The sequence below is a fragment of the Trachemys scripta genome, chromosome 8 (genome assembly GCF_013100865.1).
Source record: "Trachemys scripta elegans isolate TJP31775 chromosome 8, CAS_Tse_1.0, whole genome shotgun sequence".
Taxonomy (NCBI): domain Eukaryota; kingdom Metazoa; phylum Chordata; order Testudines; family Emydidae; genus Trachemys; species Trachemys scripta.
The window spans coordinates 52,004,823-52,032,673 of record NC_048305.1 but is presented as its reverse complement, the minus strand read 5'-3'; the positions used below and the strand labels follow the sequence as shown (position 1 = coordinate 52,032,673).

Here is a 27,851-nt window from a genome sequence, read left to right as displayed (position 1 = left end):
GTCCCCACCTGCTACCCTTGGATCCTCCCCGCCAGCAACCGAGGCAACACTCGCCTCGGTACTGACGGGGGGCGCAGATTACAAGGGGACTCCAGAAGGGGGGCGGTACTGCTTCTCGATGATGCCATGACTTCCCCAGGCGGCTTTAGGTGTTGGACACTATCAGGGAGTGTGACAGAAGGCTTGGCATCAGAGGCCACCCTCCTGGTCTTACGGGGAGCCTCCTCCTCCTCCGCATCAAGGGGGAAGTGCTGAACTCATGCCTTTCACTTGCCCCGCTTTCCCTGGACGAGAACCTAGCCCTCTAAGGTGTCGACGGAGGGCTGGCCAACAGGGGCAGGGCCAAGGGGCAATGGTATAGAGGGTCAGGGAGGCAATGGGATGGGGGGACACGGGAAAGAGAAAGCTTCCCCTGGGGCAAGCCCTCTCCCATGCCCAGTAGTAGCCCTGCTGCCCTCTCCTCCACAGGCCCTGCTGAACCGCACACGACAGAAGCGAGGCCCGCCCACTCGTCTGGGCACACCCAGGGGGGCTACCCTGAGGGCCGAGTGGAGGGAATGACAGGCTGGGGAGGAGGAAGGGCGACCATGGGGGCCAGACAACCAGGGTCACCAGTGATGACAGGTCCGGCTCAGGGGTCCCACGCATCCCTCAGGACGTGCCCCATCGCCCGGCAGAGGTAACACTGGGCCTGCCCCGAAGAGCAGTACACTTGGTAACGGGCCCCTTGGTGGGGCACCAAAAAGGACCCCTCAAGTGCTTCCCGATCATGCACCGCCACCGGCAGTTGAATCTACACCTGCCGGCGGAACGAGAGGACGTGACAGAGGGTGGGGTCATTACAGCCTAGCGGGAGAGGGCTAATCACCGACAGGGGCTTTCCCAGGGTGGAAAGGAAAGGCAAAAGGGCAGCATTGGGAAGGAAGAGTGGGATGGAAGTGAAAACCACCCATATTCTCAGGCCCCCCAAGGCCTCGAGGCAGACGTACATGCCCCCCAATGCCAGGCCCCTCTCTACTGCCTCCTGGGTAGTGGCCTTCGATGCCAGGAAGACGACTACCTTCCCGTACATCTTAGAGGCTGCCACCATGGCCTTGGGCCCACCACCCTTGCCAACACCCACATGTAGGTCTCTACGTGGGGCGATGCGGGCACCAGGAGGCAGCGGACGCTTTGCTTTCTGGTTAGGGTGGGAAAGGGGCCCCGGCTGCCAGGGATGGAAACGGAGGCAGTGGCCGGGTTAGATGATGAGGTAGCAGGTGGAGCGGCTGCGGCCACCTGGACGTACGCTCTGGGGGTCAAGAGAGGGATGCTCCCAGAGCTGGTGGAGAGGATGGCAAGGGAAGGGGCAGGTTGGCCGCAGCCGATGGTGGGGCCGCGGCAGAAGGGACAGCCCCTACCACGGGGGGGTTGGCCTTCTGGGCACGGCTTGTATCCTTTTTTCCCCCTGGCCCTTTCTACCAGCTTGGGGGGGCTCCCCCAGAATTGGATGAGACAGAAGGCCTGGCAGCAACGGGGTCCGTATCTGTGCCCGCCGCTGCCGGTGCCCCAGCAGGGGCGATGACAGGCGGTCTGGCAATGGCGGTCAAGAGGGTTGCCACAGGGACAGATGGGGGGGCAGGCGAAGGAGGGGAAGCAGGGTCAATCCAGGAGACCCCACCCACTCTTCCCCCCACCGTAATTGGTGGGGATGGGGATGAGCACTGAAGGGGGGAGGGGAGAGGCCAAACCACACCTCCCCACGACGCTGCAGGCAGGGGAGAAGGGTGCCAAAAAGTGGGGGCATGGGGGTGCCAATCAAGGCAGGAGAGGGGGAGCACAATCACTGCCAAGAGATGGGAATACTGGCTCCTTCGGCTGCACGGGAAAGGGGAAGGACTACAATATCAGAGGGTGGTGCATTGTACAATGGGACTCAACATAAAGGGGGAAGGGGCATAAGCATGTGGGGAGGGGACAAGGGTGCACAGAATGAAGGGACTAGACAAGGGGGGCAGTGGAAGGCAAGGGGAAAATGGAATGGGCTAGAGGCAGACTGGGGGCAGGGCCAGAAAACCACAGGGATTAACTGCAGGGGCTAGGGCTGGGTTTACAAACCAACAGACTCCTAAGGACTGGGGTAGGGCAGGCAAACAAACAGAAAAACTGCTGGGGGCAAATGCAGGCAGAAAGGGAAAAGGGCAAACTGCTGCAGGGAGGCTGCTAGGCAAAGCAGAGGGTGGGAAGGTCCACCAGCCAAAGGAGCAGAGGAAGGGAGGGCCAGTCCAAGGGCAGGGATCAGGCAGCCAGGCAAGCAGGACAGACCCCACATGTGGCAACAGAAACAGAGATGGGAAAGCAGGCCAGCAGGGCCCCACAAGGAGTAGCAGCAGCAACCAGGATGACCACTAGCTAGCGAGGCAGCAAGGGGGGCTGGCCCAGACCAAGACTGAGGGTACTGTGGGCCCAGCAGCAGTAGCTCCACACCCACAGGACAGTGGTGTCCTATTGAAATTCCAGGGAAGTGGGTGGGTGTAAGTTCTAGAATGTTAAAGATCCTCTTCTCTATCAGCTGAGAAGGGGTTACCACAGGTCAATTAGGATTAGCTGAGAAGGGGTTACCACAGGTCAATTAGGAATACCTGCATCCAATTAAGGGCTTCCTGAGACCTTTTAAAGCCCCTCCCATGCCCCATTTCCTCCTTCCCATAGGGGAAAGTAAGGCAGCGGGGAAAATAAGCATCTCTAGAAGGAGAGGCTGTGCTTCTTCCCATAGGGGAAACAGACAAGCCTGAGCACCTAGTAGGGGAAGGACTAACTCCCCAGGGCAAACCACAGGATGATACCCCACACCAATGAGGAGGCAGGGGAAGGTATCTCCCTTGTATTGACGTTTGGTGAAATAGTACCTTCTGTTTGTTATAGATCTAAGGGGTGATCCTACCAAGAAAATATGGCCGAAGGAACACCGAAGGAGGAAGACTAAGACTGCCCCAGTGCGGCAGACAGGGGTTGACTTACCACAGGCCTGTCTTGCTAAAGGGAGAAGTTCTGAGGCTGGTGAGACAAAGAAGATACCTTACCACAGTAGGGATAGAGGAGCAACTATAACACTGCTCTACAGCCAAAATGCTTCTGAAATAAATGTAGTCAAACTTTACTAATTCTGGGTCACTGAGAACAAAAATGATGCTTAAAATTGTTGATTGGCTCTAGTTTTCAAGATATGCTATTGGGTCAGTATATACGACCCTTGACTTGGGAATGGCGGCGGATAAGTGAGTTATAAAGGGAAGGGATCTCAATTTAAACCAGAAATGACTAAAATACATCTTTGACTGGATCTATGAATAAATCTATGACTGGGTTTGGACTGGACTTGCTTTTTAGGCAAAACAATGAATGATGCAATCTGAAGCTGGTATTGCATCATACATGATATAAATTGCATCATATTATTCCTAGAAGTCATGGATGATGCTGTCATAACGAAGCTTACATCACTCTGCTGAACAAATTGCCCTATATCAGCTCTAGAAATCATACAGTGTCGTGCTCTCTTATTTGTCAGTGTTTGATTTTGCAAAGGGACACATTTCTGTTTAGCCAAAGTGAGCAGAGATGCCTCGTACTTGTGTGAACAGTGCAGATAACTTCTGCTATGTTTGTGGTGAAGTGACTTTTGCATCACAAAAGCGCAGTATAACCACTATGGTTAAGAAAGCCTATCACCTTTATTTTGGCTGCAAAATTGGAGATCAGGACAAGAGGTGGGCCCCACACATATGCTGCAACACTTGTGCAACAAATCTTCGCCAGTGGTTGAACAGGAAAAGGAAATCTATGCCTTTTGCAGTACCAATGATTTGGAGAGAGCCAACAGATCATACCAGCAATTGTTACTTCTGCATGGTGCCTCCAGTTGGGAAAGGTGTGTCAAAGAAGAAAAAGTGGACTGTGCATTATCCAAACATTCCATCAGCTATACGCCCAGTACCCCACGGAGAAGGACTGCCGGTTCCTGATGCACCAGAATCATTCTCACTTGAGTCAGATGAGGAAGAGGATGAAACTTCTGGTCCTGAACCATCAATGTCACAGGACCCACATTTTCTCCCATCCTCCTCCTCTGAACCACACCTCATAACACAAGGTGAACTGAATGACCTTGTCAGGGATTTGGAACTACCTAAGAATAAGGCAGAGCTGTTGGGCTTCAGACTACAGCAGTGGAATCTCCTGGCAGGTGATGTTAGGGTTTCCATGTTCCATGACCGTCAAAAGGATTTTGTCCCATTCTTCTTCATGGAAGGTGATCTTGTAGCCTGCAACAACATCGATGGTGTGATGGCAGCCCTCAACATTGTTCACGATCCAGATGAGTGGAGACTGTTCATTGATTCATTGAAGACGAGTCTTAAAGCTGTTTTACTGCATAATGGCAATGTTTTGCCATCAATTCCAGTTGGTCATGCAGTCCATATGAAGGAAACCTATGACAACATGAAACAACTTTTGAGGTGCATAAACTATGACCAACATCAGTGGCAGCTTTGTGGCGATTTGAAGGTTGTTGCTCTCTTGCTTGGTCTGCAGACTGGATACACAAAATACTGCTGTTTTCTCTGCGAATGGGATAGTTGTGCAAGAGATTCCCACTACATCAAGAAAGATTGGTCACTCCGACAGTCCTTGGAGCCTGGGAGGAAAAGTGTTCAGCATCCACCCCTTGTTGAATCAAGGAAGATTTTGTGACCACCCTTCCACATCAAGCTGGGTCTGATGAAGAAATTGTCAAGGCCATTGACAAAACACAAGCAGCTTTCAAGTACCTCCGTGGAAAATTTCCAAGGTTAAGTGAAGCTAAGATAAAGGAAGGTGTCTTTGTTGGTCCTCAGATTTGTGAACTTCTTCGAGATGATGCATTTGACCATGCACTGCGTGGCAAGGAAAAGACGGCATGGAAAGCCTTCCAGTTAGTGGCAATACATTTTCTCGGAAACAACAAGGCAGACAACTACAGGTTGTTGGTGGAAAACCTCCTCAAGGCATACAAAAGCCTTGGTTGCAACATGTCACTAAAGATACATTTTTTGCACGCTCATCTAGAGATTTTTCCACCGAACTGCAGAGCAGTGAGCGACGAGCACGGCGAGCTATTTCACCCGGACATTGCAGCAATGGAGAAACGCTATCAGGGCAAATGGAGCCCATCAATGCTTGCAGACTATTGCTGGACAGTGACAAGAGATGCTCCATTTAATGAATACAAGAGACAAGCCAAGAAGCGCTGAGTAGACACTGAATAGGACTAAACTATGTACAGAATAGTTTTTTGCCTTTTGTTTCATAATAAATTTTATTTATATAATCCTTTTGCTGATTTTTAAAGTGTTACATAAACAGGACAGGTGAAATATTATCATGTAAAGCAACAATAAACACATGAAAAGACCTAGGTTTACAATTTATGATTAAAACCCTACTATCTACACAATATACATAGACATAAAATGTAAAAACTTAAATATCTTAGAAACCGTAGCCAATCAGTTGTTTTGTCATATTTGAATTCAGCACATCAAAATACATAATAAATAGCACATTTTATCTCTGAAGCAGACGACTTCTCAAAAATTGTAGACCAGTGTAATTGGCCAGACAGGTGTTGATGGCCCATCAAGAATAATCCACTATCCCAGAAACTCCACACAGAGGACACCTAGGCAATGAGGGCAGCCTAACCCACATCACAGCAATTATCTTTCTAGCAGTTGGAAGAAAGTATAAAGGAGGGGCAGTGACCTCATCACTTGGCCTCTTTTCTCTCCCATCTCAACACCTGGAAGATCATCCGAAAGACACAGACTTAGAATTGGGGAGATTGGTCCCAGGCTGGGAATGGAATCCAGCCTGTGTATTGAGAACTGAGCTGCCTGTAACATTTATTAGGGTGAGAGACTACTTAATTCAAATTTTGCTTAGTCTGTAGAATTTAGACTGAATTTATTTTTATTTCTATGTAACCAAATTTGATCTCTGTGCCTGCTACTTATAATCCCTTAAAATCTATCTTCCTGTAGTTAATATGTCTGTTTTATATTATATCTAAAACTGTGTGGTTTTGGTTGAAGTACTTGAGAAATTTCAGCTCAGATTAAAAGGGCTGTTGCATGTCCACTATCCTTTTGTCGGACTGGTGAATTAATTAATGAGCTTGCATTATACAAGGGAGTCTTGAACAATGTAAGAGTATATTTCTGGAATGCAAGGCTGGAATCTGGGGTGATTAGCTGGTGCCTCTCTCTGTATGATTCATGAATAGCTCAGGGAACATTCATGCAATCTAGCTGGGTGTGTGGCTCCATATGCTGAAGGCTGAGTGATCACAGCACCTGGAGAAGTTCTGCTGTTTGTCACTGACAAAGTATTGGGAGAGACAGTGCAGGCTCAAGAGTTAAGGGAGCACAGTGATCCCACAGTTTCAGATTATACCCCAGGGATCCTGTCACAACTTCCCAAGTCTCTCCACCCCTTTTTATGTCACTGTTAACATCACATACATCCTCCTTATTCTCAAAGCTGGCAATACTATGGTCCTCTTCCAGTTCTCTCCCACATCTTCCCTCACATAACTAAAACTTTCCTTTCTGTCAGCTATAGAACCTCCAGAATTTGCCCCTTCTTCAGGAGCCCCCTTGCCAAGATTTCAGTCCATGCACTAGTTTCCTCCTGCCTTAAACACTATAATCTCCTACTCTCTCACCTCCCAATCTCGCCATTTATAGTTCATTCAGAAGGTTTGAGCACAGAGTATTGTAGTGTACCCTTTCATGTCTTTAGTCTGTGAGGCAGGAATGATGGTTTTGTCTGGTACAGTAACCAATTGTGAAGCTTTATGCATGTTATGGTGCTATACAAATTATAAATAATAAAATCATAATAGTAATAAAGTTTCCAAGAAGTAGAAAAGATCAAAACAGCAGTATAATCACTTTCCATATAGCTCTGTCTTTCCATATAGTTATCTAATATTTTAGTGGCATGAAAGTGTGCTAGGCACTTCATGGTAACTAAATGACAAATTCAATTTCAAATAGCTTAAAATCTATATAAAGTTGTTTTAATTAGAACATAGGTGTAATATATGGAGGGGAGGGATAGCTCGGTAGTTTGCGCATTGGCCTGTTAAACCCAGGGTTGTGAGTTCAATCCTTGAGGGGGCACTTAGGGATCTGGGGCAAAATCAGTACTTAGTCCTGCTAGTAAAGGCAGGGAGCTGGACTCCATGACCTTTCAGGGTCCCTTCCAGTTCTGAGATAAGCATAAATCCATATTTTTTATTTTATAAGTTTAAGGATCCATTGAAACAAGTCATTTCTAGCCAAGAGAAACACAGAAGATACACTGTTCTAATAAAACCAAGCACTACACTAAATTCACTTAAACTTTTAGCTGCTGGAATAAAAACATGCTGCACTACAGAATTCCTTTAACTTTTTGATAGCACAGCTGGATACTGTGCTAGTATAGATCTAAATGGGACCACTCTGGGCAGGTCTTATCCTGAAGAGGAAAAGGCACTACCTAGGATAATGTACGTACCTTGAAGTCTTTTGCACTTTTGTTTTTCTTGGGGGGTCTTAAGTATTCAGGGCTATAGGCACTACTGGCCGCAGAAGTCAGAGCTAGGAGGATCTCTTTTGGGATGAAATCGCACTGTAGGGAAGTGGGAAGAGGCCCTGAACAGTCCAGCATACTTGATTTGTTTCTTAGCTGAGGGAGCTCTGGAAAACAGCAGGAAAAAAAACCCCAGTAGAGGCTGATACACTTTGCTGGGGAGGGAAACATTGTTTTCAAAACGATATGGTGAGCTGGCCCCATTCTCATGTATTTTTTTAATAGATCTTTATTAAAGGATCACCTTATCCCATCATTATGAATTAGCCACCACAGAAGTAGCTCTCCAACATGAGCCCATTGTAAACCCACTGCTGTGGCTCCTCTGCAGGCCGTGCTACTGCTACTTGTTCGGTATGTAGCAATAGGTTTTCTGTGAGAATTTCAGAATCAGCACAAAAGGCGTCAAACTGCTGCTATCTGCAGAGTTATTTTACATATGGTAGTACAGTACACACACATTTAAGCACACTCACAGATGAGCATCCTAAATTCACCATTCCTTTGGTGGTGTTGGATTATATTAGAGCCCTGCAAATCAGTGGATATTTGCTTTATATCTGAGGATCCTTTTTGCGGATGGGATGCTGATACAAATTTTGTATCCGCTCAGTGTTCTAATTATTCTAACCATAGATGAAAATGTAAGAGCCATGTGACCCACCTCAATACAGTGAATATATAAAAACAGGAAGGTACTCCCAAACTGCATTCTCCTGTTTATCAACCTCTTATTATTGATTGCTAGGAGGTCAATTTTCTGCAAAGTCATGGTCGCTGTTAAACAACGCCCTACATGCCGTTAATACAGTATCATCCGGTCCCCAGCTGAGATTTACCTGCACTTCTACTGCTGACAGGTACCAGAGATAAACTACCTTTCATTTTTCTGCCCTCTGGTTTGGACGCAGATGGTGGCCCAGGAACAGGCATTTGATTGAGAGACATGGTGAGTGCTTTACTATTCATTTATTCAAGAAATTTTCAATGATGAAATAACCTGCAAGCAAAATTAAATCAAAATTGTTGCTGGGCTTCATCATTTTTATAGAACTAAAACTTTGGTGTATGGTACAAGGAGTGCCAGAGTCAGGAACCAGACATGGTGCTTTGCATCCAAAATTTTGTGTGTGTTTAAAAAGCTTGGTTTTAATATTTAACATGAAACAGGCACTAACCATTTCACATACACTTGTGAGTACACTGAATTGAGCTCTAGTATCTACTTTGGTTTGGCACTGGAAATAAATGATGAAAAAGTGAATTGCAATCTACTGTAGAACCTTGATTTGTAAAATTATTAGAATCATCACCAGTGCTTTATCCTCCCATTCATATATTTGCTTTTCCATTTGTTTCCAATTTGTGTTGAGAGTAAAATAGTTGCCTTTATTACCTGCATGACACCACAATGCTTGTGTTGGACACATCTGAATTGTATTGCAATTACCTCCATATTTATTGCAAAAAAAAAAAAAAAAAAAAAAAAATCTGGTCTCTCCCATTTCACCCATTGTATTCTGAATTGTATGTCTTGATATCTAACTAACTGGATGCATTTACATTTTTTTCACAGCTTACTAAGCACTCCTTTGGAAAGCCCATTTTTACTAGCTGCAAATATACATCATTTTTGCAAAGTCAAACCATCTCTCATGTTAGCCTTCCTTTGATCTGATTACCAATAGCAACACAAATAATTAGATCAGTAAGTGGAATGTTAATTACCGCTATGCCTTAGCCTTATCACAGGATGATTAACAGCCTCCCCTGGCAAGTGACTGTTTGGAAAGAAGATGTGCCTTTCCTAAAGTGATATGCTGGCGTGGCGTGGATCAAGGTACCCTTGATCTTTCTGCTTGACTCGTCAGCAGACCCCTTCCCTGCCCCCCGCAGAGTATCCGCCACGCCCACGGGCCGGTCGCACACTGTGGACGGTTCCTCCCGCTCCAATGTCCCGTAGGCACCCCTGGGTCCAGGCCCCCCAGCTCGAGGGGTTCAGGTGGTTTCTCCTCCCGTGCAGCGGGCAGGTACAGAAGAGCACCGGGAGCGGGCCCTGCGCTGTCAGCCAGCGCGGGACAGGCTGCACCACGCCCCGGACAGCATCACCCCGGCCCCCAGGGGCAGGGCCGGGCACAGGCCAACAAGCTTCTTCATACCCCCCCCCCCCCCCCCCCCCCAAGCTCGGCCCGTGGCGGGCGGCAGCGAGCTGGCCCCGCTGGAAGGAACAGGCTGAGGGGGCGGGGCAAGAGGGGCGCAATCCGCCGCCCCGCCAACACCTCCTGTCCCCTCCGGGGGTACGAGCTGCTCCCCGTGCAGTGACACCCCCCTCCCGCGACCGAGCAAGCGGGGCCCGCCCACAGGAGCCCCGCCGAGGTGATGCCGGCAGCGGACAGGACTCCGTTTACCAGCTCTCAGTGACACCGGCACTCCCCGTTTAGTTTGTTGCTATGGAAACGCAGGGCTTCTCCGCCATAGCTGTCGGAGTAGCGCCTCGAAAGGTAGAACTCCCTCTCCGCGGAATCTCCTTCCCGCGCCTGTTCCTGCTGACCGACGCCCAACTTTCGCATTACGACCTGGACAGCCGGGAAGGGGGCGGGACTCCGAGGACTTTGATCAGGCAGTGGCTTAGTCACCTCAGCAAATCCACTTTCCTTCAGGGCCTTAGTGCCCGCTCTAAAGCGTGCTCCGCGGCGCGCGCCCCTCCCTCGCGTGTTAAAAACTGAGCTGCGGCTGCGCGGCTGGAACCTTGGGCGGGCTAGGTATCCCTCTCCCCGAGTCATGTGTATTCTTTCCCCTGTTGAAAATAAAGATGGACCCGTTCGAGGCCTTCGCTGACTCGAGCCCAAGTGCAGGCCCAGGCATGAGACACATTACAGAGGGGGCTGGTGCTCCTGGGTGGGGAACACACAGTACTGAAGGGAGAGTTGCCAACTTTCTTAGGGTTACCATCTTTCAACACTGAAAAAAGAGGACACTCCACAGGGGTCCTGGCCCTGCCCCAACTCTGCCCCTTCTCCACCCCTGGCCCCACCCCCATTCCAACCCCTTCCCCAAAGTCCCTGCCCCAACTCTACCCCTCCCTCCCGCTCTGATCTCTGTTGGGGGTTGCTAAGTGCTTCCCTGCTCCCCACTTGCCCTGCAGCCTCTGTGATCCCTGCTCCCCACTTGCCCTGCAGCCTCTGTGATCCCTACTCCCCACTCACCCTGCAGCCCCTGCACCCTGTGACCCCTGCTCCGCACTCACCCCGCAGCCCCGGACCCCACCCCCCACTCACTCCGCAGCCCCTGCACCCCCCACCTGCCCTGCCCCTGCAGCCTCTATGCCTCGGCCTGCCCTGCTCCTCCTCGCCCTGCAGCCTCTGCGCCCCCCGCCTGACCTGCTCCCCCGGTCCCCCGGCAGCCTCTGCCTGGTGGGGGCTTCGGACACTCAGCGGCAACCGGGGCAGCACAGGTCCCTGCAGCCCCAGCACACGCTGCACTCCCCGCCCCACGCTACAGCCTCCTTCCTGCCACCACCGAGCACGTTCGCCGGCCTGTCAGTCCCCCCTGGAAACAGCTCCCGCAGCACCAGGTTCCGAGCCGTGCGGGGCAACAGGGCTGCAGGAAGGGACCCCCAGTGGCTGGGGGTCCCCGCCCGTGAGGGAAGCCCGAGCCGCTGGCTGGGCCTGGCCTCCCTGTGGTCCTGCGGGCTCAGCTGGGGTGCGCGGTCCGCCCAGCCTGCGGGGGCAGCAGCGGCCCCTCCACCAACTTCTGTGGCTGCGCGCCCCCCGCGCTCGCTACAATGTAGCTGGGGCAGCTGGGTTGTGCTGCGGACCCTGACTTATGCCTCCCTATTTTCCCCAGACATGTTTGGCTTTTTGGAAATTCCCCCCGGACGGGGATTTGAGGACCAAAAAGCCAGACATGTCTGGGGAAATCCAGACGTATAGTAACCCTACCATATTTGAACATTCAAAAAAAGAGGACACGCTGGGGGGCAGGGAGGGTGTCAGCCCCACCCACAGTCCACCCCTGCTCCACCCCCACGCTGCCCCAGGTCCCACCCCCTCACTGCCGGCCCACCACGGGCTTGCTGTGTCCCTCCTCAGTCCCCCACCCACTGCTTGCTACCTTGCACCTGCCACTCATCGGGTGAAAAGATGTTCCTATTTTATGGGGACAGTCCTGAGATTTGGGGCTTTTTCTTATATAGGCTCCTATTATTCCCCCACTCCCTGTCCCGATTTTTCACACTTGCTATCTGGTCACCTGAGCCACTCACCTCCTCACTCCCCTGCCAGAAACCCCCATGCCTGCCCCTAGAACCCCTGCCTGCCAGTAGCTCGCCGCTTCTTGCCTCCTCACCCCCACCCATCTGCTGCTGGCTCCCTCACAGCTTGCCTCTTCAACCCCCACTGCCCGCTGCTGGCCTTTTCACCCCACCCCTCGCCTGCTGCTGGCTTGCCGCCCGCCTCCCCCCCCTTCCCTGGGAAAAGTGCCAACGGGAGCTGCCAGCAGGGCTGGCTTTAGGCCGATTCCCCGGAATCGGGCTCCACGGATAACAGGTCCCCGCGCTTTAGGTTCACCCGGCGGCAGTCCGCTACGGGGTCTTTGGCGGCATTTTGGCGGCGGGGGGAGCGCTCTGGGGTCTTTGGCAGCATTTCGGTGGCGGGGGGGGGGGTCCTTCAGTGCCACGCAAGACACGGAGGGGACCCCCCGTGCCAAAGTGCTGCTGAAGATGCAGACTGCAGAATCGGGCCCCGCAGGTCCTAAAGCCAGCCCTGCTGCCAGAGCCGTGGACCAGGGCTTGCAGGCACCGGCAGCGCGCAGAGAGCCCTCCGCCCCCACAGACCCGATCCTAAGGGTATGTCTACACTACGAAATTAGGTCAAATTAATAGAAGCCGGTTTTATAGAAATCGGTTGTATACAGCCGATTTTGTGTGTCCCCACATAAAATGCTCTAAGTGCTCTAGTCGGCGGACCGTGTCCACAGTACCGAGGCTAGCGTCGACTTCCGGAGCATTGCACTATGGGTAGTTATCCCACAGTTCCCACAGTCTCCGCCGCCCATTGGAATTCTGGGTTGAGATCCCAATGCCTGAATGATGCAAAACAGTGTCGCGGGAGGTTCTGGGTACATGTCGTCAGGCCCCTCCCCCTCCGTCAGAGCAACGGCAGACAATAGATTCGCGCCTTTTTACCTGGGTTACCTGTGCAGACAACATACCATGCCAAGCATGGAGCCCGCTCAGCTCAGCTCACCGTCACCATATGTCCTCTGGGTGCCGGCAGACGTGGGACTGCATTGCTACACAGCAGCAGCAGCTAACTGCCTTGACTGGTAGCCTTCATCAGCCATCTGTGTGCTAGTAGCTGTGGGGCTGGCAGCTGTAGGGCTGCATTGCACCAGCCCCTTGCCTTTTGGCAGTAGATGGTGTATTATGACTGGTAACCGTCCTATTACAAGTTGGATCATTGCACATTAGCAGAGCCTTCCCTGAGCAGCAGATTGTGCAATAGGCCTGAAGGCCATTGCCATCATAGAGGGAAAATGTGGCTATCAGTCTTAGTAGACTAACTGCCAAGCGCCCAGTATTTGCTGCCAAGCACCCAGAAAATGCCGAGGGCTATCAGTCATGCTGCACCATTGTCTTAAGATGTAAAAAAACAGATTTGTTCTGTATTCATTTGCTTCCCCCTCCCTCTGTCAAATCAACGGCCTGCTAAATCCAGGGTTTTCAGTTTAATCTTTGGGGGGACCATTCTGTGTGACAGTTGTTTGTGTTTCTCCCTGATGCACAGCCATCTTTCTTGATTTTAATTCCCTGTACCTGTACGTCATGTTGTCACTCAGGCCGCCCTCCCTCCCTCCTTCCCCTGTTCCGTCAAATACTAGTTTCGCGCCTTTTTTCAGACTAGGCGCCATAGCTAGCACTGGGATCATGGAGCCCGCTCAGATCACCACGGCAATTATGAGCACTATGAACACCACGCGCATTGTCCTGGAGTAGATGCAGAGCCAGGACATGCCAAAGCGAAACCCGGACCAGCCGAGGAGGCGATTGCAGCGCAGCGAAGAGAGCGATGAGGAAATTGACATGGACATAGACCTCTCACAAGGCACAGGCCCCAGCAATGTAGAAATCATGGTGTTACTGGGGCAGGTTCATGCTGTGGAACGCCGATTCTGGGCATGGGAAACAAGCACAGACTGGTGGGACCGCATCGTGCTGCAGGTGTGGGACGATTCCCAGTGTCTGCGAAACTTTCGCATGCGTAAGGGCACTTTCATGGAACTTTGTGACTTGCTTTCCCCTGCCCTGAAGCGCCAGAATACCAGGATGAGAGCAGCCCTCACAGTTGAGAAGCGAGTAGCGATAGCCCTGTGGAAGCTTGCAACGCCAGACAACTACCGGTCAGTCAGGAATCAATTTGGAGTGGGCAAATCTACTGTGGGGGCTGCTGTGATCCAAGTTGCCAGGGCAATGAAAGACCTGGTGATATCAAGGGTAGTGACTCTGGGCAACGTGCAGGCAATAGTGGATGGTTTTGCTGAAATGGGATTCCCAAACTGTGGTGGGGCCATAGACGGAACCCATATCCCTATCTTGGCACCAGAGCACCAAGCCACCGAGTACATAAACCGCAAGGGGTACTTTTCAATGCTGCTGCAAGCCCTGGTGGATCACAAGGGACGTTTCACCAACATCAACGTGGGATGGCCAGGAAAGGTACATGATGTTCGCGTCTTCAGGCACTCTGGTCTGTTTCGAAAGCTGGAGGAAGGGACTTTCTTCCCGGACCAGAAAGTAACCGTTGGGGATGTTGAAATGCCTATCGTGATCCTTGGGGACCCAGCCTACCCCTTAATGCCATGGCTCATGAAGCCGTACACAGGCAGCCTGGACAGTAGTCAGGACCTGTTCAACTACAGGCTGAGCAAGTGCCGAATGGTGGTGGAATGTGCATTTGGACGTTTAAAAGCACGCTGGCGCAGCTTACTGACTCGCTCAGACCTCAGCGAAAAGAATATCCCCATTGTTATTGCTGCTTGCTGTGCGCTCCACAATATCTGTGAGAGTAAGGGGGAGACATTTATGGCGGGGTGGGAGGTTGAGGCAACTCGCCTGGCCGCTGATTACGCGCAGCCAGACACCAGGGTGGTTAGAGGAGCACAGCAGGGCGTGGTGCGCATCAGAGAAGCTTTGAAAACGAGTTTTGTGACTGGCCAGGCTACGGTGTGAAACTTCTGTTTGTTTCTCCTTGATGAACCCTCCGCCCCCCCCACCCGGTTCACTCTACTTCCCTGTAAACCAACCACCCCGCCCTCCCCTCCCCACTTCGAGCACCGCTTGCAGAGGCAATAAAGTGATTGTTATTTCACATTCATGCATTCTTTATTAATTCCTCACACAAGTAGGGGGATAATTGCCAAGGTAGCCTGGGATGGGTGGGGGAGGAGGGATGGAAAAGGACACACTGCATTTTAAAACTTTAACTCTTATTGAAGGCCAGCCTTCTGATGCTTGGGCAATCATCTGGGGTGGAGTGACTCAGTGGCCGGAGGCCCCCCCACCGTGTTCTTGGGCGTCTGGAGGAGGAGGCTATGGAACTTGGGGAGGAGGGCGGTTGGTTACAGAGGGGCTGTAGCGGCGGTCTCTGCTCCTGCTGCCTTTCCTGCAGCTCAACCATACGCTGGAGCATATCAGTTTGATGCTCCAGCAGACGGAGCATTGACTCTTGCCTTCTGTCTGCAAGCTGACGCCACCTATCATCTTCAGCCCGCCACTTGCTCTTTTCATCCCGCGATTCAGCCCGCCACCTCTCCTCTCGTTCATATTGTGCTTTTCTCATGTCTGACATTGACTGCCTCCACGCATTCTGCTGTGCTCTATCAGCGTGGGAGGACATCTGGAGCTCCGAGAACATATCGTCCCGCGTCCTCCGTTTTCTCTTTCTAATGTTCACTAGCCTCTGTGAAGGAGAAACATTTGCAGCTGGTGGAGGAGAAGGGAGAAGTGGTTAAAAAAAAAGACACATTTTAGAGAACAATGGGAACCTTTCGTTACAAGGTCGCATTTTTCCTCTTATAGTGAGGGCCTGCCGGTTTGGTATGAGAGATCACTCACGCAGTGCCAGGCAACAGATTTTGGCTTGCAGGCAGCCATGGTAACATGTGGGAATGGTTTCAAACAGCAGCGCCCTCATTTCCCATATCAAGGATGAATTGGGTTGGCCATTTAAAATGGGTTTTCAATGTAAAAGGAGGGGTGCGGTTTCCGGGTTAACATGCAGCACAAACCCAACTAAACCACCCCCCCCCACACACACACACAATTCTCTGGGATGATCACTTCACTTCACCCCTCCCCCCACCGCGTGGCTAACAGCGGGGAACATTTCTGTTCAGAAGAGCAGGAACGGGCACCTCTGAGTGTCCCCTTAATAAAATTACCCCATTTCAGCCAGGTGACCGTGAATGATATCACTCTCCTGAGGATAACAAAGAGCGATAAGGAATGGATGTTGTTTGCATGCCAGCAAACACCGGGTCCATACGCTGCCATGCTTTGTTATGCAATGATTCCAGACTATGTGCTACTGGCCTGGCGTGGTAAAGTGTCCTACCATGGCAGACGGGATAAGGCAGCCCTCCCCAGAAACCTTTTGCAAAGGCTTTGGGAGTACATCAAGGAGAGCTTTCTGGAGATGTCCCTGGAGGATTTCCGCTCCATCCCCATACACGTTAACAGACTTTTCCAGTAGATGTACTGGCCGCGATTGCCAGGGCAAATTAATCATTAAACACGCTTGCTTTTAAACCATGTGTAATATTTACAAAGGTACACTCACCAGAGGTCCCCTGTGTGCCCTCAGGGTCTTGGGTGAGTTCAAGGGTTACTGGTTCCAGGTCCAGAGTGACAAACATATCCTGGCTGTTGGGGAAACCGGTTTCTCCGCTTCCTTGCTGCTGTGAGCTACCTACATTACCTCCATCCTCATCTTCCTCGTTCCCCGAACCCTCTTCCCTGTGTGTGTCTCCATTGACAGAGTCATAGCACACGGTTGGGGTAGTGGTGGCTGCATCCCTTAGAATGGCATGCAGCTCCGCGTAGAAGCGGCAAGTTTGCGGCTCTGCCCCGGACCTTCCATTTGCTTCTCTGGCTTTGTAGTAGGCTTGCCGTAGCTCCTTAATTTTCACGCGGCACTGCTGTGTGTCCCTGTTATGGCCTCGGTCCTTCATCGCCTTGGAGACCTTTTCTAATACTTTGCCATTTCTTTTACTGCTATGGAGTTCAGCTAGCACTGATTCATCTCCCCATATGGCGAGCAGATCCCGTACCTCCCGTTTGGTCCATGCTGAAGCTCTTTTGCGATCCTGGGACTCCATCACGGTTACCTGTGCTGATGAGCTCTGCATGGTTACCTGTGCTCTCCACGCTGGGCAAACAGGAAATGAAATTCAAAAGTTCGTGGGTCTTTTCCTGTCTACCTGGTAAGTGCATCTGAGTTGAGAGTGCTGTCCAGAGCGGTCACAATGAAGCACTATGGGATAGCTCCCGGAGGCCAATAACGTCGAATTCCGTCCACACTACCCCAATTCTGACCCGCAAAGGCCGATTTTATCGCTAATCCCCTCGTCGAAGGTGGTGTAAAGAAACCGGTTTAAAGGGCCCTTTAAGTCGAAAGAAAGGGCTTCGTCGTGTGAACATGTCCAGGCTTAATTCGATTTAATGCTGCTAACGTCGACCTAAACCCGTAGTGTAGACCAGGCCTAAGAGCCAGAGGGACCTGCTGGGGGGCCAGGTGGAGAGTCCCAGCGGTGCTTACCTGGGGCGGCTCCTGGGAAGCATCTGGCAGGTCCCTCTGAGTCCTAGGGTCGGGTTGGACACGGAGGGCTCTGTGCCTGTGCCTGTGCCTGCAAGCCCCGCCCCCACCTGATTGGGCAGGAGACCCCCTCCGCTTCTGTGCCTAGGGGCCGCCCACACTGCAGACTCCTGCCGGCGGGCAGGTGCCGGGAGCTGCCCCAGGAAGTGCTGCCAGCCCCAGGACTTTGGACTTAGGTTACCATACGTCCGTATTTTCCTGGATGTTTTTAGATATTTAAAAATTCCTCCTGGACAGCAATTTAAGAACTAAAAAGCCAGACATGTCCGGGAAAATATGGACATATGGTAACCCTAGCTTTCTGATTGCAGAGAAAACGAACACGCTTGCCCTGCCCCAAGGCCCCACTCCATCCTGTCCCTTGCTCATTTTCAACAGGCTGTGGCAGAAGGGTGGGTGAGGGTTAGGGTTGCCTACTTTCTAATTACAGAAAACCAAACACTAGGGTGACCAGGTGTCTGGTTTTCAACTGGAACACAGTTGAAAAATGACCCCAGCAGCTCCAGTCAGTACCGCTGACTGGGCCATTACAAGTCCAGTCAGTGGTGCTGCGGAGCTAAGGCAGGCTAGTCCCTACTGGTCCTGGCTCTGTGCTGCACCCCAGAAGCGGCCAGCACAGCTGGCTCCTGGTGGGGGGGGCAGGGCTCTGCACACTGGCCCTGCTCTGAGCACTGACTCCATACTCCCACTGGCCAGGAACTGCAGCCAATGGGAGCTGCAGGGGCAGTGCCTACAGGCAGAAGTAGCATACAGAGGTGCCTGCTGCACCTCCGCTCCACCTAGGAACTAGACTTGCTGGCCGCTTCCGGGACTCAGTACAGTCTGCAGTGTCAGGAAAGGTACTTTAGCCTCCCTGTTGTGCCACTGACCAGGAGCTGCCACTGGTGACCCAGAGCCCCAACCCCGAGCCCCCTCCTGAACCCAAGCCCCTCAACCCACACCTCCAGATGAAGCCTGCATCCCAACCCCCTGCCCCAGCCCAGAGCCCCCTCTCACACCCTGAACGCCTCTGCCCCACCTCCCAGCTTGGAGCCCCTTCCTGTATCCCAACCCCCTACCTCAACCCAGCTGCATCCGGCCCTCCAGATGTTTTACTCTAGCCCTCAAGCTCCTGCTGGGGAGCGGAGTCAGGGGTTTGCCTCACTCCATGCAGCTTGTGGAAGCAGCGGCACCTCCCCCCTCCAGCTCCGATGCTTAGGGGCAGCCAGGGGGCTCCACACACTGCCCCCGCCACAAGTGTGGCCTCCGCAGCTCCCATTGGCGGGGAACCATGGCCACTGGGAGCTGCAGGGACAGCGCCTGCGGATGGGGCAGCGCCTGCGGATGGGGCAGCGCCTGCGCGTAGGAGCCAGAGCAAGAACATGCCACTGCTTCTGGGAGCTGCTTGAGGTAAGCGCTGCCCAGAGCCTGCACCCCGACCCCCTCCCAACCCCCTGCCTCAGCCCGAATCCCCCTCCTACCCGCCAAACCCCTTGGTCCCAGCCCAGAGTACCCTCCTGTACCCCCAGTCCCACCCCAGAGCCCTCACCCCAAACCCAATTTGATGAGCATTCATGGACCACCATACAATTTCCATACCCAGATGTGGCCCTCGGGCCAAAAAGTTTGCCCACCCCTACATTAGAAAGTTGGCAACACTACTGAACACTCTTGCCCCGGCCACTGCCCTGCCCCTTCCTGAGAACCTGCCCCACCCCTTCCTAAGGCTCCGCCCCCTTGCGCTCCTCCACTCTCGCTCACCTGCTCATTTTCACTGCAAAGCCCAAACAGGCATATTTATTGTTTTGATAGATATATTATGCTAGTTTCAGGTGAAAAGGGTAATTAAAAAATTTTTAATAGAGGTTTTTATGATTCTTTCCCTCCCTTCTTCTCATTTTTCATAACCAGCTCCATGTTTTTTGTTCACTAAAGTTACGGTAGTTTTGTGTGTGGAATTAGGACCACACATTGTCACAACTGCAATGGCTCTATTAAAGGCCAACTCCTGAAGCCCATGTACAAATCCATAAAGCAAAAGCCCAGAAATGCACACCTGTCTATATAGTGTGACAAAGTTATTGGTGGATTTTCTTGCCTCAGAGACTCACCATGTGGGTTGGGGAACAGCCCAGAGACCTTCCCCTCTGGAAGAACCCACAGTCCAGGTCAATTGGGAGGTTTTGGGGGAACCCGGGCCCGCCCTCTACTCTGGGTTCCAGGCCAGGGCCCTGTGGGCTGCAGTTGTCTATAGTGCCTCCTGTAACAGCTGCATGACAGCTACAACTCTCTGGGCTACTTCCCCATGGCCTCCTCCAAACACCTTCCTTATTCTCACTACAGGACCTTCCTCCTGGTGTCTGATAATGCTTGTGCTCCTCAGTCCTCCAGCAGCACACCATCTCACTCTTAGCTCCTTGCGCCTCTTGCTCCCAGCTCCTCACACTTGCACCACAAACTGAAGTGAGTTCCTTTTTAAAACCCAGGTGCCCTGATTATCCTGCCTTAATTGATTCTAGCAGCTTCTTCTTAATTGGCTCCAGGTGTCCTAATTAGCCTGCCTGCCTTAACTGGTTCTAGCAGGTTCCTGATTACTCTAGTGCAGCCCCTGCTCTGGTCACTCAGGGAACAGAAAACTACTCATTCAGTGACCAGTATATTTGCCCTCTACCAGACTCCTGTACCCCACTGGTCTGGGTCTGTCACAATACCTATATAAAGAAATCTGTAGAAACTGACTCCCACACCTACATCCAGATACACACAGGTATTCATGTGTACACATCTAGCATGTAGTAACACATACTTCCACATTGTTTATTATTACAATTGTTTAATACCTAGAACCCCCAACTAAGATCAGGGCTCCAGGGTTATAGGTGCTGGACATACACATAAAAAGAGAGAGTCTGCAACAAAGTTTATAATGTAGCTAGACAAAGGTAGGGAGAAATGTATGATATATTATCTCTTCTGCAATTACTAGTCAACAACATTCACTTTTTAAGAAATAAGACATTTCTTTTAGAGTTCCCTTCTCTTTTAAAAACTTGTTATGAAATGAATACACATTATGTCAATTTTTTGTGTGTGCAAGCCTGCAAAAGGAATAAAAGTCAAAGTTAGGCTGCAAATTTTATTCACATAGGTATACACACATGCAGCAATACAAGTACTTCCCTACACACAGACACCGTTTCTTACATGCATGCACACGCTTGCCTGCACAGAGACACCCAGCCGAGAAGGGAGGAGGGTGGGCTGGCAGGGAAAAGATGGGGGGGGGAGACAGAGGAGAGAGGATGGGGAGGGAAAGAGGCCAAGGACAAGAGCAGAGTGGGGGTGAGAGGCAGCAGGGAAGGAGAGAGTTGGGGGAGGGGTATGTGGGGTGGATGGTGATGCAGAAGGCTACTGGCGCATGAGGATGTGGGAGGCACAGGGGCGTATAGGGACATATGGGAGTGAAGCAGTGTCTGAAGGTGAATGGGGGTGAGGGACCTGGGGATGGGTGAGGGAGGTGGAGAGGATGGGTGGGAGAGCGCTGAAAGGGGTACCTGGCTGGGATGGGGGACAGGGTAGGATGGGATAGGGAGGGATGCAATGAGGGGGATGAGGGTACAAGGTGGTTGGGACAGGGAGGGATGCAGCCCTATTCCCAGCACTCAGATTACAATACATACCTCCAACTCCTGGGTGCTGGTGATAGGGCGACAGACCGCAGTTTGACGCAGGGCACTTGCTGCAGCTCGAACCCAGCCACAGGAGGAGCATGAGGAGAAGTGGGCTGGTAGCAGCAGGAGAGGCGCACGCCACGACCCCTCAACAGCCACCTGCTAGGCACGCTAGTTCATCCCCTGTCCCGGACAATGGGAGCTGTGCCTGTGGGTGGAGCAGCACGTGGATTCCCTGGCTTCCCCTACATGTAGGAGCTGGAGTGGGGACATGCCAGCTGCTTCCTGGGAACTGCGTGGTGCAGTAGCTAGCAGGGAACCTGCCAGCCCTACTGCATGGTGCTGCTAACCCGACAGTCAACGGCCTGGTCAGCCGTGCTGACCAGAGCCACCAGGATCCCCTTTCAATCGGGTGTTCCGTTCCAAAACCAGACACCTGGTCACCCTAGTGAGGGCTCCTGCTGGGGGTATGGGCTCTGGGGTGGGGCTGGGGCCAAGGAGTTCAGAGTGCAGGAGCAGGCTCAGGGTTGGGGTTGGCAGGGGCCTCAGGGCAGGGTGCAGGCGGGGGTGTGGGCTCTGGGAGGGGGTTCTGACCTGGGGCAGGGGGTTGGGGATGCAGGAAGAGGTTCGGGATGGGGGACAGTCTCCAGACAGTGTTTACCTGAAGTGGCTCCCGGAAGCAGTGCTATGGCCCTGTGGCCCCTAGGCACAGGGGTGGCCAGAGAGGCTCGGCATGATGCCTTCGCCTGCAGATGCTGCCTCTGCACAGGGCCGGCTCCAGGCACCAGCCTGGCAAGCAGGTGCTTGGGGCAGCTGCTCCGGAGAGGGGCGGCACGTCCAGGCATTCGGTCCCTCACTTCTTCTGGGAGCAAAGGACCTGCCGCCGCAGATTGCGATTGCAGCTTTTTTTTTGGGGGGGGGGGGGGCTGCTTGGGCTGCCAAAACCCTGGAGCCAGCCCTGCCTCTGCAGCTCCCATTGGCTGTGGTTCCCAGCTAATGGGAGCTGTGGAGCCAGCACTTGGGGCAGGAGCAGTGCACAGAATCTCTCTGGCCACCCCTGCGCTTAGGGGCTGCAGGGACATAGCACTGCTTCCAGGAACCATGCAGAGCCAGGGCAGGCAGGGAGCCTGCCTTAACCCCACTGTGCTGCCAACCGGACTTTTAATGGGCCAGTCAGTGCTGCTGACCGGAGCCGCCAGGTTCCCTTTTCAACCAGGTGCTCCGGTTGAAAACCAGATGCCAGGCAACCCTAATTGAAGGGCTAAAGAGGCTGCACACTTGGCTGCCCAAAGCAAGCAAGCAGCATTCGGCCCCTGGACAGTTTCATGGGGGGAAGGTGTATCAGATATAGGCAAGCAGGCAGCCCATTTATAGGCAACACACAGGCCCCAGCATAAAAGACTCCATCCTAGCTTGCTTTGCCTGCATGTGGAGACGGGTAGTTCCCAGGGGACACACCTTTGTAGTGAGATGAGGGTTGCAGAACAGGCACACCATTTGGGTTCTTGGCAAAGTGATCAAAGCAGCCCCGCTAGGGAAAGTTTGGACCTCCTTGCCTGCTGGGATGGGAAACCTAACAAGGCTCCTAAAGAACAGAGATCATCATAGATGGCTGGGGCCAAAATGCAACCACGGGGCAAGTCCACTAGAATCAATTTTAGCCCCTGGATTCAGAGATGCAGAAGCCAACTCTCCCCCTTTTCTATTGGCATCTAAATAAATCGTAGTCTGGGGGACCAAGTGCACTGAGTTGGCCCTTGCGGGGGATCAAAGCAGAGGAGCTGGGATTGAGAGGATGCAGCCCCTAGGATTGTCATTATTTAGGAACAAGAGGAAAGTAGGTTTGGAATTGGGAGTTACCTAGCACCCTGCATGGAAATGCCTGGGGACCTGTGCCCCATGGGAGCTTATTTCTTCAGCACAAGAGTTCTTGCCCATTCCCAATCACTCCCTCTTCCAATATCCCTCCACAATGCTTTGCAACAGATCCCAGAGTGCTCCAGAGTGGGCACACAAGGACTCTATGCAACAGGTTATCAGGGTGCTTGCTGAGCAGGCAGGGGTTGCCCCGGTGGCTGCCTGGTACCCAGAGCCCGGCTCCAGCGGGAACGTGATACATAGATTGGAGGAGGAAAAATGTCTCTCACCCCTGCTGCCTCAACATCCAGGAACACTGCTCTTCACCCTCCCACCAACTCCAGTAGGGTGGGGTGCAGCTTGTACCTGTCCCCCACAGTAACACAGGCCCTAGGGGACACTGGAGAGAACAGACACACACACCTTTCCTAGATAGCAAAATATATTTTGACTGCTGAAATACAGTAGATTATATAAACCGCGTTTCTGCATGACAGAACATTTTACAGGTTAATACATTGCAGACAGTAACAGAATCACATCTCCCACCACAGGCATCTCTTGGCAGCTATTCCAGCCTCAATAACACTAGAGGTTGTCCATACCACTCACAGGTAGAGTGCACTTTAGTTTCTTCTACTCAGTGGTATTTTACACTTAATTCTTTCTGCAGCCCACCCTTTCTGACTAAAGAGATTAGAATCTGTCTGCTCCAGGAAGGAGACTAGTAGGGTTGTCGACTACTCTTAACAGCAAAGACACCAGTGCACTGGGTAGAGACTTGCAGGTATCCTGCTGACTAGATGCATAACCCTGAGACATCTGAAAAGAATGCATGCTCTCTCAGAGGGCACATTTAAACCATTCCCTCCTTCCAGCTCATTTACATTCAGAGATTCAAGCCAAATGATTCACGTTCCATTAATAGGTTGATACTGCCTCTTCCCATCCCAGGTACCCTGCCTCAAATCACTGATTTCTTCACAGCAAGTAAAAACAATTAGGCTTATTTTGATAATCCTTATGAACAGTGTACAGTTTTAAGAGATCAAAGGCAGGATTTCTTTCAGTTCTAAAGCCATCTTCACGCAGGAAGCTAGATAGCTTGATGGGTTTTTTTAAAAGCAGCAAAAAGGACACATTAGGTATGAAGATTCTGTATGAATCTACAGTTCTCTTACAAGGACAAATATACAATACCCTTGTGAACTATTACATATTTCATATGTGCAAGAAACTGGGTACAAAAATTTCACCACATTAATACTGATTTCTGTGATGTTACTGAGCAGTAAGTTGAGTTGTATTGGCAGGCATTCCAAAATGGAAGCTTCCCATTTCATGGATGGAAGTAAGCTTCACAATTTTACAAAGAACACTTAATATGTGTATACAGTAAGAATTCAAATAGGTTGTTAGTGTTAAGTGGCCAAATCACTGGCCAGACCACCACACTGCTAGCTCTGGGATTCTATGGCCTACAAAAACAAAACAAAAAAAAACCTCTTCAAATGAACAGGGTAATATCTTCAATTCCCATTTACCCCAGAAATGTGCAATAATTTCGCTAAAAAGTTTAAGGCCTTAAGTATTTCCCCAAGGCAATCATGAAAACTGAATTTCAAGCTGATATCAAATCTCACTAAATAAGTCAACAAATAGCAAAAATGGTCAGTAGTGTACTTGTTAATGCTCTCTAAAGGCATGGTTTCAGATGACTTGAACTATAAGGTAAGAACTGAATGGGTCAAGAAAAAAGGCCAGTTACAGCAATTGAACATGCCTGTATAATGACTGGCTTCTGCTTGCAATATTTTAATCCTTTGGCTCCAAGCATTGAGGTTATTGACATAGTAACGCTCAAGATTCTACATTATAGGTAAACTGGCACCAGAGAGTTATACCTAGAGTCCTACTAGTAGGCAGAGAAGACTCAAAATACAATTCTTCCTTCTTTTGAAAACACTGACACACAGTAGCAGGAATCAGACACAGGCTTCAAGAAACCCAAGCCTCTAATCCATCATACCCCAGGGGAGTGCAAGGATTTCCATACAGAAACAGTACATTGCATTTTAAGAACTATGATTAAAGTGTACTGACTTCAGTTCATCTTAGATGGAAGAGAAGTGCTACTATCTGACCCCAAAGCTATTTTTAAAAAGGACACTATCAGGTTAAAAATAATCTCTTAAAATTATTTTACTAGCACATTTTTTTTTTTAAAAAGGTCTAATTTACTTTCCATTATAACTGTTCAAGCTCAACTAGTGGAAGTAAAAAACCAACAAACAGAGTAAAGTTTCTAATGATTTTCACCTCCAGGCTCTTATATACTAGCACAAATGTCCTATGTTTGGGGGCACACATTTGTTAAACTCTTTCTACTAAAATTAAAAAAAAAAAAAATCATGAAAACAGTTAAGAGTTTTTATATTTAGTACAAGCTTTCATTGAATTAAAAAAAATCCACCCTATACATTCAAAACCTGAATTTGTCACAGATTTGACCTGGTTGTGTCCTTTCAATGAGAGCAGGAGACCTACCTATTAGACAGAAACTGAAAACTAAGATAAAAATACTTAAAATCAAAATAGTTGGCTCTGATGAAGGTATGTTTTAACTCAGGTTAGAAAACAGCTTTCCCAGAGTTGAACAGAGTCCCATTGTCAGCACTGGTAGCCATGCCTGGGCTTGGAGGTCAACAGAATCAACTCGCCACTCAGAAAAATGCCATTAAAAAACATTTGAGTAACTGTGAAATTACAGTACTTAATGAAAGCCAAGTTGTTCTCTATCACTCAGCTCCTTCCTGCAATGGAAGTTGTAATTACTGTAGGATACAGTTCAATTGTGTCCCTGATGTGCATCACTTAAATGAATAAATGCCATTCAGATAAACAGGAGTTATATGGTTAGTTTCTGAACTAAATTTGTAACCTAGAGTGCAGAACTGACATCTCCATATAGAAAGGGAAGCAGACAGTAACTGGAAGGAAACTTCAATTAGATACAATCATGTGCAACTGCTGTGGTAAAGAGAATATTCCCAGTTTGAATATCCATTTATCAGTCTCTCTCTCCTTGTAGCAGTGCAATGGTCCCCTCTCCCTCCCAAAGCAGGGCATGAACTTTTCCTGACTCCATATATTTTTGATGCAACAGTCCAAGGGAGATGTGGCTTTCCATTGTAAAAGTAGTGATTTAGAGTGATGGGGGGCGTGGGGGGAAGGCTTTGATTCATCCCCTTATTTCCAACTGCTTTTGTGTCAGGAAGCCATTATGGAGCATCTTGTCAACATGTGGCAAGATTAACAGGCATTGTATACAGTGGAGCCATTTGAATGGGAATACAAATCACTGAAATCAATGGGATTTTTTCAAACTGCTCCATAATACTCAGTGCATACTAACATGCAGAATAGTAAGTGCACATGCACTTTAATTTGACAGTTTTGTATCCCCCTAAGATAATTGATTAGTCTAGGGGCTACAGGGAGGGAAGTTGTCAGAAAAAGCAAACTCCTACTGCTCATAGTCACATGAGCTTCAGAGCACAATAGGAAAAAGCCAAGGGGCATAAGAGCTGTAGTTGGAATTCTGACAGCCAAAGAGGTCAGGCTCTTGTGATTTAGAGGCCAATCTTGAGCTTTTTTAGTATAATAAAAGTTTTTGTTTTTTTAAGAATGTATGCACTCAGGGCCCTACTTTTGAGTATAGCAAATATCTTCATATAGCCAGTAGCAACTGATCATTCACTGCAACCACAGAAAGAAAAAGTCTTCAGCATTAAAAATTAACTTTCCCCAGCCCATTTTCAATCCCTATGTACTGTCTGTGGAAAGTAATTCCAGACAGAGGACATAGAAAGCCATCCACCAATACTTGGACTATGATGCAAAGACATGTTGCTCTGTCACATAATACTACCATAGCAACAAGGAGGGTTCCAAAGAGCATACAAATTCTGTAGACGTCTCCAGTTACCGAAGGAGGAAACAACTCTGAAGGAATGTCTAAGAAACAGATGGACAGAGGCTACCGCTGAGCTCTACTTAGTCTGACCAGACGATCTACTGTCTGGATGAAGAGTAGCAAAATTCCAATGGACATGACCTTCATCTCAGTGTTTCATAACTGACATGGGAATGACTGACTAGAGCGGTGTGCAATGAGAGCTACCTGGACGCCTGCTGCAGTCCACGTCAACTGGGCTGCCTCAGTAAAGTTACAAAAACAGTTTATCTCCAATAATCAGGAGGCACAACTTCCCTTAAAAAAGATTTGAAGTGAATTATGTCATTGGTCCCTGTCCTTGGAGGAGCACAGGCTGATCTTCAGATACGGGAGGTAAGATGAAAGCTGGGTTTAATGGTTTTAAATCTGAATATGACAATCCCAGGAACGTGGTTTCACATAGTCCAGGAACGTGGGCTAGAAGACAATAGAAGAGAGGCAGCATGTTAGTCATGGACATGTCGTGGCGGACATTATTGTATTGTCTATTGAAGTCAAGTAACCTTTTCTGTTCGCACTCCCCTTAAAGGAAAAGCCAGCAACACCACACATTCTCACATCTGAGTCATGGAGGCCATGACTGATTCTGACAGCAGGGTGGAGGCCAGACATTTTTTCAGGTAAATATGAGTGTCTAGTCCAGGGGTCAGCAACCTCTGGCATGCGGCTCGCCAATGGGGAGCGGTGGGAAGCTGCGGCCAGCACATCCCTCACCCGCGCCGCTTCCCACAGCCCCCATCGGCCAGTGGGAGCTGCAATCGGCCGAACCTGCTGACGCGGCAGGTAAACAAACTG

General features: G+C 50.4%; 2 protein-coding genes across 9 annotated transcripts in view; both read right to left on the bottom strand.

Annotated features, from left to right (window-relative positions):
* Nucleotides 1-10,245, bottom strand: part of AXDND1 (axonemal dynein light chain domain containing 1) — a 74,374-nt gene extending 64,129 nt beyond the window's left edge. For 6 of the 7 annotated variants that reach the window (XR_004646884.1, XR_004646885.1, XR_004646886.1 and 3 more), the window contains exons 1-3: nt 10,068-10,245; nt 8,499-8,659; nt 7,585-7,766 (exon numbers count right to left, since the gene is read on the bottom strand). Coding sequence is in view for 4 of the 7 variants with exons in the window: in XM_034779693.1 (XP_034635584.1) it covers nt 7,585-7,766; nt 8,499-8,628 (312 nt within the window). In the remaining 3 variants the exon portion in view is untranslated. The remainder of the gene's footprint in view (nt 1-7,584; nt 7,767-8,498; nt 8,660-10,067) is intronic. The other variant, XM_034779696.1, reaches the window with a different exon arrangement.
* A 13,221-nt stretch (nt 10,246-23,466) lies between these two features.
* Nucleotides 23,467-27,851, bottom strand: part of SOAT1 (sterol O-acyltransferase 1) — a 49,905-nt gene continuing 45,520 nt past the window's right edge. For both annotated transcript variants that reach the window (XM_034778435.1, XM_034778436.1), the window contains exon 16: nt 23,467-27,473. In XM_034778435.1, the coding sequence (XP_034634326.1) occupies nt 27,417-27,473 (57 nt within the window). In that variant the 3' untranslated portion in view covers nt 23,467-27,416. The remainder of the gene's footprint in view (nt 27,474-27,851) is intronic.